Here is a 21,665-nt window from a genome sequence, read left to right as displayed (position 1 = left end):
GCAAGCCAAGAAATGTTGGTGGCCTCTAGAAGCTGGAAAAGGCAAGGAAACTGATTTTCCTCTAGGAGGAATGCAGCCCTGCCAACACCTTGATTTTAGCCCAGTGAGAACCGTGTCGAACTCTGACCTCCAGGACTATAAGATAACAAAGTTGAAATGTTTAGGCCGCTAGATTTGTGGTAATTAACAATGGCAGCAACAAAAATTGAATATATTGGTATTTAGAAAATTTATCTGAAGTTCCGAAAATGAGTTTCCAAGTTCATTTACAATTCTTGAGGCAAAATAGTGAAGCAAGAAAGCAGTGAAAAGATCCAAAAGGCATATTTATGTGTTAGAACTGTTAGGCATATTACATATATAATCTCACTTAGTCTTGACAACAGCCTTATGAAGATGCATCATCAGTTGTAATCTGTAAACAAGGATATGTTTGAAAACTAAAGACAAACCATGTCCTTCAATTAATTAAAGTCCTCTAGTAGTCCCCCATCTCATCTGCATTAACACACAAACTCCTTATCCTAACCTATAAAGCTAGAAAGCTCCACATCAGTAATTTCAAAGTGTGGACTGCTGATGAGCATCACCTGGGACTTTGTGAGAAAAGCAACTCTCAGGTCCCACTACAGGCCTTTTCAATCAGGATCTGAGAGTAGGGCTCAGGAATCTGTAGTTTAACGTGCACTCCAGGTGATTCTCATACGATAACATTTGAGACGCACTACCCCACATGTTGTGCACTCACCGACTTCTCCAGCCAAGCCTGGTACCACTCATCCTTGCTTGCGATGCTCCAGCCACACTGGCCATCTTTCATTTTCTGAACATGTCATGCTTTCTCCCATTTGGGGCTCTTTTCATTCTCTTTTCCTTCTGACTAGTAGGCTCTTCCTTTAGAAATTTACCTGTTGGCTTATGTCTTTCATGTTTTGAGGTTTCCCTGATTGTGAGCACATGAGAGTCCAAAGAAAGAGTATTGATGGGACTGGTTCCCCATTATTTCATCATAACCTGTGTCTATGATTTGAGAAAATCGTAGATCTGCCAGCCATGAATAGAAAGCTATGGATGATAAGAAAATGGACACTAGTTGTTAACTCCATAGATTTAAGTTTTGCTACAAGTTTTAACAATCATAGTCACAATTCTTTTTTTGCTTTTTTTTCTTGAGGAATCTGGACTTGGAATGTTACATTTGAAAAAGCTTTTAGTGCTGATAAACATCTTAATCATTTCATCTTATGATCCTGCATGCTCTATTAATTTTAATTCTTTTCTGATTTAATAAGCAGGCACAACTCACAGCATATACTCTATACATTAGCTAGGTGTATTCAAACCAGTGTTAACTCTGAACCCTTCATGGTGGATAAGCACTTATACTTTTTCAGTTTCTAAATTTTGCCCTTTTTACAGTGAGTTCTGTTGCATTTCACAAGTTGCTTGGCAGGGTCTTTAAGGTCGATTTTGTTTTCTTCTTGTATAAATTAGCTACAGTAGATTATTTTCTCAGTTAAAGCATAAGATAGTATCAAAGTGTAGTTCTATTGAAAATTGTTTCTACTCAGAGGAGCATTTAGCATTTTTATTTTTATATTTTATTTAGCATTTTCACAATTATAAGTCCCTAGTACAATTAACAAACTCCCCAATTTTGGTGGTGTTATGTAATAGAAATTTATTTCTCAGTCATGTAACAGTCCAGGGTGGGTATTTCTGGTCAGTGGATGGCTTTCTCCCCTCCCGTATGGCCTCAGAGCCCTCTGCATCCAGCCAGCAGATAGGGAGAGGAGAGAAGACTCACTTATTTCTTACAGTCCAGGCCTGGAAGTGATTTCACTTTCGCTCATATTTACTTGATGGGAATTTGTCGCAAGGCCACAATTGGCTGCAAGGGGGATACGGAGTTGTTGTCCCTGGGTGGGCAGCCATTCCCAGTGACAAAATCACTCTGTGAATGGGAGCTACAAATATTGGTAGGCAGCCAGCTGTCTCCTGCCACAAAAACCTATGCAGATTATATTAATGCCCTGTTATACTGCAGTTGCCAGCCAAATGTAATGCTCAATCACAGCAAATACATCTCTCCTTCCTGGTTACCAAATGTGCTTTTCGCCCTTTTAATCGTGCTCTTATTATATACTCCCATAGCACTTGATATGTACTCATTTAGCAATTCTCATCATTTTTATTATTTGTTCAATTACACTAAACTTCCTGAGGGTAGGACCATAGTTGCCTTGTTCATTGCATCCCCCATACCCAACATAGTGCCTAAAATAGCACATCACATATATCAGTCTTGTTTTTTGTTAATTGAAGTGTACTTGACTTACAATATTATATTAGTTTCAGGTGTACAACTTAGTGATTCGATACTGTTATGCATTACAAAATGGTAGTAGAGTTTGAATGAATGAATGAAAGCACTAAATTCCTATTGCAATGTATTACCTCTTAAGATTAATCTTGTTTCAGGCTACCTTGGTTACTTTTCGATCAGGTGGTGAGCTGAATAAATCAAACAAGAATTAAGACCCTTTGTCCTTCTTTGTCTTTTCATAAAGGACATGATGCAATTGTCACACTCCTGAAACATTATAAGAGACCTCAGGATGAATTGCCCTGTAATGAATATTCTCAGCCTGGAGGAGGTACCCCCTTTCTTATTAAATTTTCATTGTTAGTGCAATATTGTGCCTAAAGGTAAACCTGTGTTTCTATCACCAACATTCTGGGGTTAGGGATGAAGGCATGTCAGATCAGCTTTATTTTAAGAAGCTTGACGTCTGGGTGAGGCTGAAAATAAAGAAGCCCCCACTTAGGCTACTTTCTGACTCACCAGTCTGCAGTTCCTCCAAGTTTTACATTCTCTGGACTGGATGTTTATGAGGCTGGTGCATGACTGGGAAGGCCTGGGTAAGCTGAGAGCAGTCATTTTCCATTTCAGTAATCTATTAAGACAGAACAGAGAATACTCATATGCAGACACAAATTAAATCCACTGGAGTCTGCTAGACCTTGGATTTTTATTTTTAATCATTTTATGTACCCTCTAAATAAACACTTGCTGTACAGTTTCAGTATCTAGAGAAAAACCTAGAGTTAAGTTATAGTCTCACTTGGTGTTCTTAGCAAATTTCTTTTGTCACGTGCTACTTTTCATAGTGTTTAGCTTTTATGGAAAAAAATGTTTGCTACCTTTAACTCTATAATTTGATTTCTAGATGGCTCCTATGTGTCTGTTCCATCCCCTTTGGGGAAGATTAAAAGCATGACAAAAGGTATTTTAATATGGGACAGTTGTTATATTTTATTACTAACAATAGCTATTGCCTCAAATATGATAACTTTCTATTTTGTTTTATATATTACAAGTGACTATTTTGCAAGCATAAATAATATTATTAACAGACCGTTCTTTCCATAATTAACCTCATCTGCTATGTTATTTTGCATATGTCCTCTTAGTTCATGAAGGTATAATGGTGAAAATTCCATATGAATATTAAAAGAAGATCAAATTCACATAGACATTTGTATTTTTAATGAAATATAAATTATAAATATTAATATCTTTAAGGAGAATTGGGAAAAGTTTTGTCATAGGGAAAAAAATTGAAAAATAAATTATTTTTCAAAAGATCCCAAATAAGTAATACTTTGGGAACTTTTCTGAATGTATGCTATGCACAGAAATTAATACCATTGAATCAGGAAAGTAAAAAATATTCAACTGTAAATTTATATTTATTTAGAATTTGAAGTTTTAAAAAATTATTTTTGGTTTTGAATGTTTCTTCTGAATAATTCATATGTTTATTTCCTAATTGGCATCTCTTGAAGGTTTAGTTTATGGATATTTGACTAAGCTTTTTGTGACAGGTTGCTGGGATTGACCAGATAAGACTCTTTATATCATGATGTGATATGGACTGTACTCCAGAGTTGCCACATCATACAGACAAGCTAGTGGTTGACCAAATCAGGAATAAACCCTTAGCTCCGATAACAAAGGTCGGGTAACAGAGACAGAGAACTAACGGGCTTTTAATGTAGGGGAATAGGGATCATTTGTGATAAGGTTTTAGTATCTCCAAGTAGTCAATTACAGTCGGAAAATTAAATGTTACTAGGGTATGATGTTTTTGGTTAAGTATACATGTGCATGTGTGTGTAAGCATCCACATGTGTGCGTTTTATCTTAAAAAATAAAATAATAATTCCTGTTTGCAGAGAAGGCAGATGTTCTCCTTCTAAGGGCTGGATTGCCTTCACATTTCCATCTTCAGCTCTCAGAAATTGAGTTCCATGAGATTATCGGCTCAGGTAACCTAAGAAAATACTAGTCTGTTTCAGTTTAATGAGCTCAGTTTAATAATATGTGTTTACTTGTTTCTCTTAAACAATTTTAGGTTCTTTTGGGAAAGTGTATAAAGGACGATGCAGAAATAAAATAGTGGCTATAAAGCGGTAAGCAAGCAAATGAGAAAATTTAGCATCCAAGTAGAGCAGTAAACTCTGAGAAGTATGTGCATGGCTAGCCCCTTGTTTTGATTCATCTGTTGACTGAAGACTTCCTGTTGCTGTCATTTCCAGTTATCGAGCCAACACCTACTGCTCCAAGTCAGATGTGGATATGTTTTGCCGAGAGGTGTCCATTCTCTGCCGGCTCAATCATCCCTGTGTCATTCAGTTTGTGGGTGCTTGCTTGAATGATCCCAGCCAGTTTGCCATCGTCACTCAGTACATATCAGGGGGTTCTCTATTCTCCCTCCTTCATGAACAGAAGAGGTATGGTCTCTGACTTATCATTTTACATGTCATTGGAATTACAGTTGCAACACCTCATACGCGTTCTGCTTAGGTGAGCTTTTACCTTCTGATATCTCTGAGTGCTAGGAAATGTGACATTTTAAAGATGGCTAATAATTTATGTCCAATAATCGTGTTTTAATGACTAGAAAGATTTCTGTGCTTTCTTAACAGGAATTCAGTTTAAGATAACAAATTCAAGGAATTTAAATTGGTAACTGAAGCTTATAATAATTAGGCTAAACTTGACATACCAGTAAAGCAGATATGTCTAAGATCAGAATAAAATAATTACCAGGGGTCACAGTATTTATTTTTTAAAGTTTTAAGAAAGAATAGTCTTGCACAAGTCTAATTTGAATTCACTTCCTAGACCTATGCATATGATAATTAGAATGTGGTTTTTACTCAGTGATTAGATTCCATTTTTATGTTATTACAAAGAAATTAAATATAAAATTACAAAGATTATAAAATCAAGTTGACTGTTTAAATAAGAGGGGTTGGTATCTGAATTGATCTATAATTAAGCATTATCAGATGTAGAAAAGCTATTTTTCCAAATTTGTTGAATTTTTAGCTTAATGTTCAATCAAGCAAAAACGGCTGAAATTATACAGAATAACAAATCACACACACTACTGATTCCTTTTAGAAAGTTATGGTATTGGCTTTGACCATTTCATCCTCATTAAATCTATTTTTAAATTCTAGGATTCTTGACTTGCAGTCTAAATTAATTATTGCAGTAGATGTTGCCAAAGGTATGGAGTACCTTCACAACTTGACACAGCCAATTATACACCGTGACTTAAACAGGTATTTTTTTCCCTCTAAATAATGAACTTGGAACTGTGTAACTTACTAGGAGTCTAAGACAGATTTCAGTGAAGATACATTTTAGATTTATTGCAGAACACAGTTTTCTACTCTGTGGGTAAGGGGACAGGCTACCATAAGCCTAGGGGATAGAAAGGTTTGTCATTGTCTTTTACAGAAATAGAAAGCTGTATAACTGCCTCTCAGGGACCTTTCAAATCTGTGAAAAATATGCAGAAAGACTATGACATCTGTAAGATTCACCAGCTAGCTAGTTCTCAGGCCAGTAAAGTCAGATCAAGGATTGAGATCAATGACCATTATAGAATGTCATGTCTCATACAAAGTCAGGTATTATAGTAGGACCTGTTATAAAATTATCTGAAATGCTACTTTTGTGCTAACATTTTGTTATTTTTTTCTTATAATTATAAACTCAGCCAAAACACAGCAGCTCATTTACCTAGTTATCATGTGAAGATGTTTTCATGTGGAATGGAGACTTGAAACGAATATAGAACTAGAATGTTTTGGTGGTGGAACCCCAAGGTTTTCTTTTTTTTTTTTAAATAGTGAATGCTTTCTCTAAGAGAAGTCTTAGAAAAAGGCTGATACACAAAAGGAGCAGCTTTAGTTGAAGGCAGAGTATATGGTGCAAAATTCTGTTCATTTACCACTTCCCACTGCCAAAGAGGGAGATCCTTGAGCCATCTCTCTGGAATCTCAAAGGTGCTAAGGAGAATATCTGGAAAAACACCAATCTGATAAACCACTGGTTTATGAAACAAGCTGGATTATTCAAAAGCAATAACTTTCATTTCATGGTTGCCAGTAAGTCAAGTAGATCCCATATATGATCCTTTATACAAAGCCCACAGTTCTAAAACTGCTCAATATTCATTAATTACTCCAGTCATTTGTTCCATAGCTATTTGGGTATCTGCTATGTTCAAAGCCTTTATACTTAGCACAGTAGAGCCAAGTGAAACTTCCATAGACTCCATTCTCAAGGAGCTTTCCTACTCTAGTAGAGGAGAAAAATACCTAAATATGCTCTAGGTATAAAAATAACAAGTTCTTTTAAGGAAATAGTGAAATATTTTCTATAAAATTTCAGAAAGAAGAATATTAATTACTTCTGAGAAATTTAGAACAACTTTATGGAATAGGTGACCTTCAGACTTGACCATAAAGGATGGTTAGAATTTGGAAGAATATCCTAGGCTTAGGGAAGACATGAAAAAATAAAAAAAGAGATTAGAAAGTTAAAACCATGTATAGGAGCACTGAATAGTTTCACTTCAGTAGATGAAATGTATAAATGTAGGTAGTGTAATGAATGGGTGAAGAGGACTCTTGGGAAAGAAAAATAAACTGAAACAAGAGCACAGAAATTAGTGAATGCTAGAGTAAGGTAGTTTAGACTTTGTTCTGTAAGCAGGAAGGAGGCACTGAGGATGTTAGAGCAAGGAGTCACAAATTTGGGACTGTAGTATGGAAAGATTAATTCAGCGTCTTTATAATAGATCAACTTGAAGGGAAACTAGTGAAGCAGTTGTTGCAGTGATCTAGATAAGTAATGAAAAGCAGAAGTTCACTAATGGCAGAGGAAATGAAAGGAAGAGACAGATAGGAGAGATAAAATAAATTAGATATGAAGAGTGGTTGAATCTTAGATATTGGAAGTAAACATATATAGGACTCAATCTATTTATAGTTGTTTACTAGTTTTCAACAAAAAGTTATTTCTTCCCTGTTATTTTCTTTACCTCTCTTTTAAAAATATTTATGTTAATAAACATTTTTTCTTTGGGTTTCAGTAACAATGTTCAGGAAACAGATTTAGGTGATAAATTAGCATAATTCCAACTGGTGATTTGTGAGTTTTAGGAGTATTGTTTCGTTATCCCAACCATCTTTGCATGTGTCATTGAAGCAAATATGCTCACTGAAAGTTTTCTCTTGCTGCAACGCTTCACTTGTGGGGCAACTGAAAGTGTGTTCTGTTGCCCTGTGAGTAAGTGTAAGTTGTTGCCACCAGGTTATAAAGCAGGACCAAAAATATAAATGTTGTTGATTAAAAGTGAAAATAGAACATGTATTATGTAACAGATATAAGTTTATATTTACCATTTTTTCTGTCTCTAATCTAACCTAAATACTTAAATTGTGCCAAAAAGTCTTCAAGTCTTATGAAACACTATTTCATGGGTGCCTTCAATATAATAGAGTACCAAATTCTTGCATTTATTATTTGTGGACTATTTTCTACTGCTCTTTAATCTGGTGGCAATAAAACATTTTTTCAGTTTAATGCAAATGTAGCATGTGTACTGCCCAAAAGAGTCTAAGTCCTTCTCCTCAGGGTTTATTACTACAATCTGGTTAGGGACATAAAACATATGCCCGGGAAGCAAATTAATTGCCATTTAAGGTGGAAAATGATTAAGGGCCAAAATGATTAATCAGCAATTTTCAAAGGATTTTGAGTAAATTAAAGATCAAAGTAGAATGGAAAGCTTCCTGGAGGATGTAGAGCTAAAACTAGACTTTGAAGGATAGGCATGTATCTTTCCTCAGTCTTTTCATAGCATACTAATCCTTGTATTTGCACAATGCTCACGAAGTCCCTCCCATTGAAAGAGGTAGAGGGAAAGATGTACATCATAGAGTGAGGAACTCAGGCATTACATTTGTATTGAAATGACCTGTTTCCATGTTTCTCTCCCCAACTTTTCTGGGCAGGTCAGGGCCTCAGGAACAGCAATCCTGTGCTCTTCATCTCAGATTTCCAAAACTAAACATAGTGTCTTACACAGAGGTGTTCAGTCAATGCATTTTTAACTGAACCAAATTCTTGAGGCATTTCGATGAATGTCATTTCAGAAAGCAATGGCCTAGTTGGTACAAGTATGACTCCTTGTAGATAGAGTCTGACTAACTTGCCCAATACCTTTTATAGTTCTAAAAGAAAGAAGTTGTTTGAGCTTACAGATCAGCCCACAGAGAGGGGACACTTCTATCTTTGGTTTTGTGGTTGTTAATTTATTTGAGAGAAAGGAAAACACTTTGCCTTTTCCCTTATAAGTTTCTTACCATATAAATCAAGGAATGCTTAAGGAAGTGGTTCTTTCCAATGATGATGATGAGAATTTATTCAGTGCTTACAATGTGAAAGACCTCTGCTAAGCCCTTGTTATGTATGCACTCATTTAATTTCACAGCAATCCTATAATACAGTTATTATTATGTCCATTTTACTGTAAGGAAACTGACTAAAGATATTAAGCCCACAGCCACATGCTTATAGCTATATTATGCTGACGCAACCACAACAGCAAAACCAAGTCAGTACAGAGAGATAGGAGGAGGCTTGGTGATATTGGATGAGCATCGGCCACATTGATCAACCTTGCTCTTTGTACTTCAGTCCTATAGGTGCAATTCCTGTGACCCAAACCATTTCTCATACCATCTCCTTGTGCTTCTGTGTTTCTGCTTTATTTCTTCTTCTACACCCCATGTTCTGCTAGTATGGAGCAGAAGTTGCATATGAGGCATACAGATATGTCTTCTTTGGCCCATAATGTTTAAATATTTTTAAATGTGTAGCTTTAGGCAGGAAGGTACTTTTCAATTTGTCATAGAGCCCACCACCTACCAACTTACCAGTTTATACCTTGTCCAATTTATATGCTCATTTTGTGGCATTGGAGCTTGCAAAACATGGTTTACAGCTAAACATTTTAATGTTTTTTACTTAATACTAGCAGCTATCTTTGTTTTCTTGGTAAAGTCCATTTTCCAAATTTTTTGATGTTGAAACCAAACATCACTGCAAACATCAAATAAATGGTCTTTTCTGTATTTAAGTAAATAATATAACACTGTAATCAATGAAACAGTGATGTTTCCAACAGAGTGGTCATGGCACTCCCAAGAGAGCTATAGAAGAAGCACTATAGAAATGCCAGTTGTTATTGTGATTAATCCCTCACTTGTTCCTTTATAGGTCAAGAATGTGGATGGAAAAACACTCCACAGTATTCTCATCCATACAGATATTTATTTTTATATAACACAACTAATTAATTGGGGGTCTAGGTCTAGATCTGAGGGCTGTTTTTGAGTGTCATCTTATTCGAGTGACTATAAAGGAAAATAATTAGTGATAATTTAAAAACAGCCAACTTGCTGATGACAAATGACAGATAATTTTAAATGACAATGCTAGTAAAGGGTAAAAGAATTTTAATTTTGAAGGTGGATTTAACTAAGTTAGTGAAGATTTCAGAAGGTATTAAAGAAAAAATTGATTAAAATTTTTAATATTTCTTTTAAGTTGATGTATGTGTTTGCCTTTCAGTTGAATACAAAATATAAAAACCCTGCATTTTTTTAAAAAACAGCAATCAAGTACAAATTAACAAATTATTAATTGTTTTTCTGTTACCTATTAGGTACAATTGTATTCCTTGATTCACATAGATTACAGAGTTCGCTCTCAGCTATTCCTTTCGCTTGTGACTTTTCTAATAAGTGATTATACAGAAGGAATTTAGCATTCACTGGCAAATACCATCTTGCAAAGAATTCTGAGTACTTGAATGCAGGCCAATTAATTGATTACATTGCAATATTTATGGTAAGTCTTAAAAGAGAACCCTTGAAACTCATGAAATTCTTCACAACTCTACTTTTGTAAATCTCTAGTATAAAACCAGTCACAAGTGGCATTTTTAATTTTGTCTTTTTTTCACTTATTTCCACTTTAAAATTAAGTGAATTAATTAATTAATATAAAATATTTGAATGGTTGATGTGAGCCAGAGTCTATGCTATGTCTGGAGGCACAGCTGAGGATGACAGACCCGTAGCCCCTCTCCAGCAGAGCTTAGAGCCTAAGTATTATTTCCCAGTCATAAGAATCACCTGGGGGCCCTCATTTAAAAATCAAAAACTCCTTCCTAAAAGGCACAGATTGAGAATGTCCTAAATTGGACCTGAGAATCTATATTTTTAAACAAGATTACCAGCCAATTCTTATAATCAAGCAAGGAGAGAAAACATTGTTCTAGTTGGAGTGGTTCTCACATTTGGCTACACATTAGAATCTCTAGGAAAACTTTAAGAAAACCCTGATGCTACTTAAATCAGAATCTCAGAGTTGGGGCCCAGGTGTCATAGGTTTAGAGAGCAATACAGGTGATTCCAATATACAGGCAGCATTGAGAACTACCTTCTAGTCTAATACCAATTACTCCTCTTAACCATTTGCTATACAATCTCATCCTTCTCTTCTTCCAGGGTGGAGTGGGAATATTGGGAAATCAAGTCACAATGTAATTCCAAATGTTTTGTGAATCATTGCCCTAAATACAATATAATCATTCATTCATTCATTCAATAACTAACGCAAAAGACAGATCCACATGCTCATGATACCTATGGCACAGAGTAGGTTCCAAGATCCAGCAGTTTCCATGGGAGTTGTGCTATGTATACTAAAGCATTCTTGAGCACCTAATTTATAATTCATACTTAATATTAGAAAAGTTCCCAGGAGTGCAGAATCTTCATAAGCAGCCAAACAGAAGTAAAAGTTTCAATATTAGACAACTGAAGTGCACACAGTTCATACGAGTATTCAAGGCTATAAAACCCTGGAAGAATATAGACCTATGTATAGTAAATCAATACACACATATATAAAGACTCACATAAATGTATATGTGAATATTATACATCAATGCACATATAAGCATGCACATTTTCATGTTTTTGTAATGCTTCCATTCTTTCTCATCTGCAGTTCTGAAGAAATTAAGCCCTATGGAAAAGGATTTGAGAGATATTTTTCTCAATTCTCCCAAGGATGAGACCTAGCTGTTACCATTTGGGATTCGTAGAGAAGTTAATTAATTACATACAAGGGATGCCTTGGGGCTTAGGGCCTGAGGGCTTAAGGGGTGCCTAATTATGAAATGTCTATATCCAAAATTGTAAGATGACTTCAGATTTTCAAAATTTTAAAAAAATGTAAGTAATCAGTTTCAATCTGTGTCAATTTCATTACTACTATGAGTAATGAGGGGAAAAAAAAACTAAGCTATACAGCTTTCCAAGATGAAATTTGGATTTGTTTGGCTAAGGTATCTGCTGCAATAACAGACCTCAAAATGTATAATGTTTCAAAAACAATAGAAGTTTGTGTCTTGATTGTGTGAATTAACAGGTTGTTGTGGTGGTCCCTTACCCATGAAGTTGTTCAAGACCCATTTTCAGCATGTTGCATCTAGGGTCTCCTTGAGGATCATCTCTATTCAAGTGAGCATAAATGGGACAAGAATATGTGAGACGTGCATGAAATGCTTTGTGGGCCAGGTATCAGAGTGGCATATGTCACTTTCAGTCACATCTCATTGGCTAGAGCTCAAATGGCCATGACTGACTGCAAGGAGTACTGGGAAATGTAGTCCAGCTGTGTGCCCAGAAGAGGAAATGAGTTTTGATAGGCAGCCAGCAGTCTGGGTTACATTCGCCTTATTTGCACTAGTGACAACAGGTACTAGGGTTTGGGTAGAAGGGTGATCTAGATTTGCCTGAATTACTTGCACAAACATAATGTCAACTGCATACTAAATATTTTTAGTTTATAAACACATTTTCACAATGTATAAACTAATACCACTAATTGGGAGATGTGGTGAAAGCTACTCAGTAAAGCATATTATATATAAGTTAATTTTGAAATAATTCTCATTCACTTTTCTTTGTTACATTAAAAACATGAGAATAGCTTTGGGAATGTGGGGACATGTGTCCCTGAACCTAAACATGGTTCAAGAGTAAAAAACATGTACTGTAATAAGATGTAATAGTATGAAATAGGCTATATAAATTCAAAAACATCTCACAGTTCCATTTGCTCTAGGTCAATGAAAACACACACACATTTTTCTTTAAAAGTGAAAATTAAAACACAGACTCTGATCACTCTACTCATAGAACCTTATTATACCATATCCATCTGAAAGGGTTCCTCAGACATTTAATTCTACAAATGAATCCTATTTGCAAGGCTTCCCTGGTGGCTCAGTGGTTAAGAATCTGCCTGCCAATGCAGGGGACACGTTCGAGCCCTGGTCTGGGAAGATCCCACATGCCGCGGAGCAACTAAGCCCATGCACCACAACTACTGAGCCTGTGCTCTAGAGCCCGTGAGCCACAACTACTGAGCCCGTATGCCACAACTACTGAAGCCTGCGTGCCTAGAGCCCGTGCTCCACAACAAGAGAAACCCACGTACCGCAAGGAAGAGTAGCCCCTGCTTGCCGCAAGTAGAGAAAGCCTGTGCGCGGCAACGAAGACCCAACACAGTCAAAAATAAAATTAATTAATTTTTTTAAAATCCTATTTGCAAGCTTCACTCAGGTGTTGATATTCAGTCACATTTTCCATTCCCACGTCTGACATGATTAAAGTCAGTCTGTCTGTCCTCGGCTCCCTGAACCTCCAGATGAAGCAGACAGTTCCCTCTGACTCTCAAGTGCCTACCTGTTATTTAAATAGAAATTCACTGTCCAGCTCATCCTCCTCTTCTCTGATAGTAGATCCACCCCTGCCCACTAACCTGATTCCCACAGTTCCCAGAGGGCCAGATGTGTCCCAAACATTCTCAGCCCATTTCAGTTTGGTTCCTCATCCTGAGCCAAAATAGCAGTCCCCCCTCCTTACTCTATCCTATAAGGTCCCTTAGTCCTGAGTTGTGCTTTCTTTGTACTCCTGTGGAAATAGCTAAAGTTTCCTCCCGGGCCCAGTTAAAACGTTCTTCCTCTCTCAGCTGCCTCCATTAGAATGTCTGGTTTAATTTTGGCTGCATCCACCAATTCTAAAAATAGTGCTCGTACTTAACACCTCATTAAGTAAATTCCCTTAGACACATACTCCCTTTAAATTAAAACAGGTATATTTAAATCAGAGGAAAACCTCCTTCATTCTGCCCACACTATCATACTGCTAACACAGACCTAGTCAAACCTGCCATCTTTCGCTGAAATTTCCATCAGAATCTTTGCCTCAATCCTCCCAGTCAGACACATCCCTGAATCTCACATCTTAGAGGTGGATTCTTAGCCACGCTCTGCCATTTGACACCATACACAAGATTATGTGTGTGTACAAAATAAATGTATCTGTGTATAAAGAGAACATAGAAAGTCAGGGTTTGGCCAAAAACAGGAATTCTGTGATACCAAAATTCACTTTTGATTTGACATAAAAATGCTACTAGTCTGCACTGGAACCCGGCCTTAGACTTTCTTACACCCATGCTTTTTGTGGTGAAGTGGTTCAGTCTGCTGCCTCTTTTCTTCAGTACAACATGGCCATACCCTGGGAATTCCCAAAGCCAGAGACAGGAGTGCTTTCCCTGTGGCAGGGTTACCTTCTGTCACCCCAGGGTGGAGCTTGGAGGAGAAGGGATGCACCTTTCGACCTGCCAAAACCTTTCCAGTGCTTCCTTATGACTGGCAGTGAACTTGCTGGCCTGCAATTTTCTAGTGTTGCTGGTTCCTCACATTGCCATTTTCCATCCTTTGGGGATATGGCCTGTATAGAGTCAGCTTTTGAAAATGTCAACAAAGGTTTTTCTCTGTTCGGCCTTGTTCTCTGCTCTCATTTCTTGGGAGGCACTGTGAGTGCCCCTCTTGGCACCATGTCAATTTCCTAAGCAGCCAACCTTTCAGTAATGATATTAATGCCACCTTGTGGTTATCTGTGCATTTCTCAGTTCATCATTTTCAATCTTTGCTTGCTGAGATTCATTTATGTTGTTGTGTTCTTCAGATCCTGGAGCTTATAATAGAGAGCAGCCTGACTCGGAGTCCAGAGCCAGAATTGCTAGCTAATAAATGAGGAACAATCTTAATAGGTAGATATTTTTCCACTGATTGAATTTCAATAGCTCTACCTTTAATGTGGCCTAGAAAAAGAGATGCAGAAAATTATAAATTTTCTTGCCTTGCTTAATATTTTCTGTCTCAAAATCCTCCTTGTCAGCCTTGTGAGGAAGCAACTCTTCCAACAATGTCAGTCTTCTTTTGACTTGCAGCATGAACAGTTCTGGGAATCTGTGTTGGTGTGGGTTACCATTCGAAGGCCACAGGATGAACCAACTGAGATTGCAGGCTACGGAACCAGACCATGCGAGTTCAAATACCAGCTGTGTTACAGCTTACCTTGGGCTATTTGTTTAAATACCAGTTTCCTAATTTGCAAGATGGCAATAATAATACTTACCTTATTGGGTTTAAATGAGAAGATGCATTAGATATTATTGTCATTATTTTTCTTAAGGAATATTTTCACTACTTAATATTCTTGAATGCCCAAGTTTCTTTACTGAATTAAATATTTCTAAGGACCTGTCTCCCCTTTTGATTGTAGTATCACAAACTTTGTTTATAATATATCAGATGGCTAGTTTCTTCTTGCCATGAAGATGTAAGAGCTAACTGGATTGTTTGACTGAAGAGCTCATATATATTATATATATATATATATATATATATATATATATATATATATATATATATATATATAAAGATGGGCCAGGGAATTCTAATCCTGTATTACTTTCTTCACTGAGACCTCTCCATCCCATCATGGTTCAAACTTGCAACAGGGATTCAGTTTGACACTCCCATTGGGTTGATGCAGATCTAGAACAGAATTTGAATAAAAACATAGCTGAGGGTTGACAGGGTTATTTGATTATTCAAGATCCTTCTCAGTGATTGTTCTTCCTAAGGCTCATTCACAAAACTTAAGCATACAATTTAAACATCTGCCATTCAATCATTCAACAGTCATTTGTTGGGAACACAATGGCAGAGAAGGGGAAGCATCATCAAAGGCACATAGCAGAGTTCATGCCAGGAAAAAATGTCAAGTAGGAGAAACCCTAGTTTTGCAGAGGATGTATGGAGCATCTATGTAGTTAGGCATCTTTCCTTCCCTATGCCCAGTTAGCTCACCAGGCTACTCAACTGGGATATTGTCCTTCTCACTCTAAGGAGCAGGGATGTTTTCAAAGTTAACACTGAGAAGGTTGCCCCCTGCTCTTCTTTCAATAGTCAAAGAAAAGAAAGAATTCATCCCTTCACACCCTCTTGATTCCCAAAAGACAGTCATTTTTCTCATTTCTATTTCTGTTCTCATGTGTCACTGTTGTGATGTCACTTGACTTCTTTCTGCCTCAGATTCCTCATTTGCAAATGGAGATAATGGTGTCTATGTCTACCTTCACAGAGATATCCTTGCAGTTAATAGGGGGTGTCAGGGCAAAAGTACATGGAGCACATTAGAGAAAGACTCTGCAAGAGAAATCAGTATATCATTTTTATTAATCACATGGAACTGAGTTGCCAGAAAGTCTCAGAATAAGGTTCATTTTGCATCCAACTGCTGGATCTCTACTATTTGTAGAGTAATCTGGATTATCTTCCTCCCACTGAGGGTGAAAGGTGTTGTGGTTATTAAATGGTATGGGAGACAACACACTTCTTTTCTGAAAGGCTATTACCTTGACCAGCATGGAGAAAAGAGCATGTGAGCCTCACAGAATGATTAGAACTCTTTAATCCTAAAGGGATGGTCTTTGTATCAATTACATTTTAAGCCTTGTATGTGAAGGACGTATTCTTAGTCACTAAATCCTCTTTTAATGGCTTTAACAACCTACAGAAAGTTAGTGAAAATCATGCCTGGTGCCACAGATGAAACAGTGTTAGAGCATTGATGATGTCTGTCTTCTTTTCTTTGGGGAGGGAAATCCCCTTCTAAATTCTTAAAATAGCAGTTGGCTTTCATTAAATCTATTCAGAGTTAAGGGTCTGAGGATCTTGAGTGACCCCTTTCTTTGGGAACGGAGCACATTTTAATAGGCTTTTTCCTGTCTGTGGTCCCTGAAAGATTTAGCGGCTGGCAGGCCTCCTGAATTGCTGGGATTTGTAAAGGAAAGGATTGATTACATGCTTCATCTAATTCTTTCTCTTTCTTTAATTTCTTTTTTCCCATTTCATACAAAGAATGAGAAAGATATTCTGAGTTTCCTCCTATTGAGATATGGTTGGCCTTTAGGGCAGACATTTTAGCACTGAACTTTTATTAACCTCTTCTGGGTTTGACAAAGTTTCTTTATTTTTTTGCTTCCTAAATATGAGGCTAAAGAGCTTTTATTTACCAAGCCTGTTCCCCAGCATTGTAAGCAGTAGGGAGAAAAAGGTTTTGGGGGGGGTTTATTTTGTTTTATTTTACCTTTCTGTTTTTTGTTTGTTTTGGGGTGTTTTGTTTGTTTGTTTCTTTTTTGTCTTTATCCACTGAATTGCAGCTATATTCTCTATCTGAAAAGGTAAATTGAATATAGAGCTTAACACACACTATTCGTTCTGATGAAAATGCCCACCCCACGATACCTTCTTCCCTTCTTCCCCTCAGTGTCCCTTCTCGCCCCTCCTCCAGTATCACTTTTCTCCTGGCTAATTCCTATTCCTTCTTCCAGGAAGTGCTCCTAGGTGTTCCTACAGCACACCATGCTCTTACTTATCTCAGGATAGCACTCTTAAAATTGCTCATGTATTTGAATATATTCCCTGCTATACACTCAGGACAGGGGCTGTGGATTTTATTCCCAAATGCTTAGCACAGTGACTGGGCCCTAATAAAAGTTCATGTATTATTTGTCAAATGCATGAATGAATTAATAACATTTTAAGGAATATGAGAGTATCATATATTAATGTTTCTTTGTGCCAGGCATTGAGCTCAATATTTCCAGGCATTGGCTTATTAAATACTCATAACTCTGTATGATAGCTTTTTTAAAAAGATAAAGTATAGAAAGGCTTAAAAACACTAAGCAAATTATCAAGGTGATACAGCTAGTAAGTGACAGACTAAGGTTATTCCCCATACTATATACTCATATAGTCCAAAACATAGAGATATATAGTCATTTAGTCCCACAAACCAGGAACGGCTCTGACTGAACAGCTAAGCTATTTGAAAGATTGCCTTACCAAGGGAGGTGTAGTTTATAGAATTCATAACAGAAATGAGAAGGTAATTTTTACTTAATATTGAACAATTCAAGTAGCATTTAATAATATGAAAGTCATTCTTTGGCTCAATTAAGACTGCTATCCCACAGGTCACTTACCTGGCTGTTTTGTGCTGCAGATAATTATTTGCATGCTAGTCACTAAAGCTTGTCCAAAGAAACAGTGAAGACTATAAGAAAAGAAAATGTAATCAGCTTTTTCACTGCTCTGATTTTCTAATTTACACAGGTGAAAAATTAGCCAAACAAACTGGTTTTGCAATATAGATATAGCCCAAGACTATCTGATGATTCTTAAGAAAAATACAATCCCAAAATTCTAGTAATTTCTAGTCACTACTGACCATGTAGATTTGAGCCAATACCTGCTTTTTCTGAATTGATTGATTTTCCTTCTCAAAGGCAACATTTTATTTTCTAACCTGCAGCATTTCTATGCCTGACTGGAATATTTTTGCATTTGATTAATGTTTTCATTTGACTTTCAATGAGGTATCAAAACAGTTTGGCTTGTCACAGTCAAATTATTTAAATACCCTCTGAAAAGAGTATGTGGGAACTAAAATCAGATTCATGTGAACCTGAAAAACCAGTGGTGACATTTCCTGAACTTGTTATATTTTTATGTCTAAATTAATCGTTTCACAATTTTGCTTTATGTTGACACTCGACTTCTTAAATACAGTGATTATTGGATGCCTTAATGGAAAAGTTTTAATTTTTAACTGACCCAGAAGTTATTTTCTGGCAAGGATTTGTGTTCCTTTTTTAAATATTCCTTGTAATTTCAACAGCACAAATATAATATGCCATCTACTTATATTAAGATTTTTCCCCTTTTTTTTAACACAAATACCTAAGTTATCCTTTTCACTTCTTAGTTACTTTTTACTCCTAATTGATCAGAATTATCCCAAATATGGACTCAAATATGGTCAGCGTTCTCTGTCTACATTCAATTTATGCCATGTTAAAGAAGGCAACATTAAAGAGTACCTACCATAAGATTTCATTTACATACAATTTTAGAAAATACAAACTAATCTCCCGTGTCAAAAAAGCAGATCAGTGGTTACGTAGGGCTGAGTTGAGAGAGGAATGAACTATATCCAAGGGGAGTGAGGAATTCTGTTGAGGTGACAGAAATGTTTTGTATCTTGATTGAGACAGTGGTTTCACAGGAGTATATGTCTCTTAAAACTCACTGAATTGTTGTCTCTAAATAGATGAGTTCTTCCTTCTAATGTGAATACAAATGAATTGTCTAATGTAAGTAGTAAATATTAAGTGAAATCCTTAAAAAGAGATAAGCAAAGTAATATGAATTGTACCTTTCTAATCATGAACAAAAGGTATGTATTTGCTCCTCTTAAAACCATAAAAAGGAGAAACAAACATTTGCCAAATAATCTCACTGAGGATATCAAAACCAATTCTAGCTAGAGAAGAAGAATCAACATAACTGGATTGGAAGAAGAAAGGTTTACTCAGATGCCGTCACTGAATAGAAATCTGTATCACACTAAGGTCAAGTTAGGTGTCTGCAAATGTCAGCGTTCAGTCAAAGGACCGTAGACATTGACAGGAAGGGAGATGAGAGAGTGTCTTTGAGACTATGCGCTAACCCTCTATTTACTCTTGCTGGTTCTGGTCTGATGCAAATGATATTCAGTACCAGAATTTACTTCTCAGCCAAATGTGAAAGTGCATATATTGAATGGCGAAGAAAAGGCCCAGAGTGTTTATATGTCATCAAAAAACTGGTGGGATGAAGACATTAGATCTCAAAAATTGCAAACTGGCAGATACAACATCTGGAAAGAAAAAAACTACCCTAATATCACTAAGTTGATTAAAAGCAACGTGCTGCTAGATATGCAGCATGAAACTGTGGATCATGGGGGTTCAGCCTGAATGGCTTTTTTCAGTTTTCAAAATGTCATTTATGAGAGAAGACATCTAAAGTATCTAATGAAAATTGATGCTGTGATTCAGGAAAGATACAATGAAAGAATTAATTTACAATCAAGATCATGGAAGTGAGATTGCATAAGCAACATAACTCACGTGCAAGAAATATAAAATCAGATTCCTTCAAAATTAGAATTGTAAAGCACTTCTATGTAAGTGTGAACAAATGAAAAAGTATATGTCAAATAACTGGTCTGTGAAAAATGTTCTCCTTTGCACTCTGATCTAAGGTCAGTGTAGCCCAAATTCAGAAAATTGAATTGGACAATTCAGAATTAGTTGGAACAAGGGCATGAGCAATGTGAATGTTTAAGCTTCAACAATAAACACAATGAAGTTGTGATAAACTGAATCTTCTCTTTATGACTATAAATAACTCAGAAATGTATAGTTCAGATGGTTCTCATTTGAGCAGTAGTTTATTTAGTTTGCTAAACTTAGCTGGATACTAAGCTTCTCTACTCATTTGCAGGGCAAGGCAGGTTTAACCACTTCAGAGAGCCATTTGTTTACTTGAAAATGTTAAAATTTCTATAAGTAAGTTACACGGTATGTATCAACTATATATATATTATTCTAATTTAGCAAATACATTTAACAAATAGTTTTTGCTACAAAAACAAACAAGCACTAAAGGAAGCTGGAATTGTCTAGTTTCAAAGTCTTACCTCTTTTGGTAAAATGTCTCAACAATTAGAGATTACAAATACCTTATTTTATGTATTTTTTATTTTTACTTCATATTTTTCAGAATATTTTAAGGAAAAGTATGTTTTTTGTCTTTTGGGGGTTTTTGGTACATAAAACCTACTATAGTGAGAACTAAGAGAATATACTCAGTGAACGAAACCCCCCCCAAAACAAGCAAGTTAATTAATACATTTAATTAAAATTTATATTTTGAGCATTTGATCAATGAAGTGCTGTTAAAGTCATCAATTGGTCAAATGCTTGTATAACCAGTAAGTTTACACAACTTTATGCACAAGAAGTTTCTGCTCTGGAGGCCAACGCTCAGAAGTGTGATTTGTTACGAAAAGAGGACTTTTGAGACTTCTCAAACTGAGGCTCTTCTCTCAAAAGTTGGGCTTGGCTTGCCAGCACTAGCCTACAGTATCATTTCTTGTATGAAAAAGTTACTGTAGGTTTGGGCCAACAACATAGAGACTAAGAATTTAAGAATTAAGGTGGCAGTTTTAAGAGCAGTTTAGTATCAAAGAGAACCTATATCCCAGGTATGTGCATTTTCAAGTCAGAAATATCAAGGCTTGATCTGCCATTTCCTAATGCTGTAATGGCTAACAAGTTGTTTCTAGACATCGGTTTCTTCATTTATAAAATGGGGAAGATATCTACCTTACAGCAGTGTCTAGCACATAGTAGACATTAAATAAATTTTAGCTCCTGGTTCCAGACGTAACTTATTTGCATGTATGTTTACCAAGGTTCCAACTCTTATATATTTGCTACAAATAAGAGTTGCAAAGAATATTTCTCAAGAAAAATACTTAGTAATTATTTTTCTGACTTCTCACTCTCCCACTCAACCAAAATTCCTGGTGATCATAACATGTTTTGTTTAACTCAGCTAATCAGAGTGGGGTGGGTGTGGAGAGAGAGAGAGAAAGAAGGAGAAGAAGGAGGGGAGGGAGAGGAAGGAGGGGAGGGAGAAGAAGAGAAAGAAGAAGAAGAAAGGAGGAGGACGACAACAACGACAACGAAGAAAATGTGCAGAGGCAATAGCAACGAGAAGAAATAATAGCCTGAAGGTCATTATTAAAAATGTACCTTCTAAAAGTCAAACCATAAATAGTCTCTTTCTCCTCTCTTCTGCAGTGTCAGACCTTACACAGCCACCTGAGATGCAGATAGGTAAAAAGGAAATATTGGGTCATCATAAATAATTCATAGGTGTATAATTGAGGGTTAACAGTAC

At 36.3% G+C, this 21,665-nt stretch overlaps 1 protein-coding gene across 1 annotated transcript in view; it reads left to right on the top strand.

Moving 5' to 3' along the window:
* The window catches only part of TNNI3K (TNNI3 interacting kinase), a 287,754-nt gene that overhangs the window by 111,869 nt on the left and 154,220 nt on the right, over nt 1–21,665 (top strand). The window contains exons 12-17 of the mRNA XM_060142530.1: nt 2,571–2,657; nt 3,231–3,287; nt 4,240–4,332; nt 4,419–4,476; nt 4,603–4,797; nt 5,533–5,637. Of these exons, the coding sequence (XP_059998513.1) occupies nt 2,571–2,657; nt 3,231–3,287; nt 4,240–4,332; nt 4,419–4,476; nt 4,603–4,797; nt 5,533–5,637 (595 nt within the window). The remainder of the gene's footprint in view (nt 1–2,570; nt 2,658–3,230; nt 3,288–4,239; nt 4,333–4,418; nt 4,477–4,602; nt 4,798–5,532; nt 5,638–21,665) is intronic.

The sequence above is a fragment of the Lagenorhynchus albirostris genome, chromosome 2 (assembly GCF_949774975.1).
Source record: "Lagenorhynchus albirostris chromosome 2, mLagAlb1.1, whole genome shotgun sequence".
In the NCBI taxonomy this organism is placed as follows: Eukaryota; Metazoa; Chordata; class Mammalia; order Artiodactyla; family Delphinidae; genus Lagenorhynchus; species Lagenorhynchus albirostris.
The sequence above is the reverse complement of the archived record's forward strand: the minus strand, read 5'-3'. Positions and strand labels throughout refer to the sequence as shown.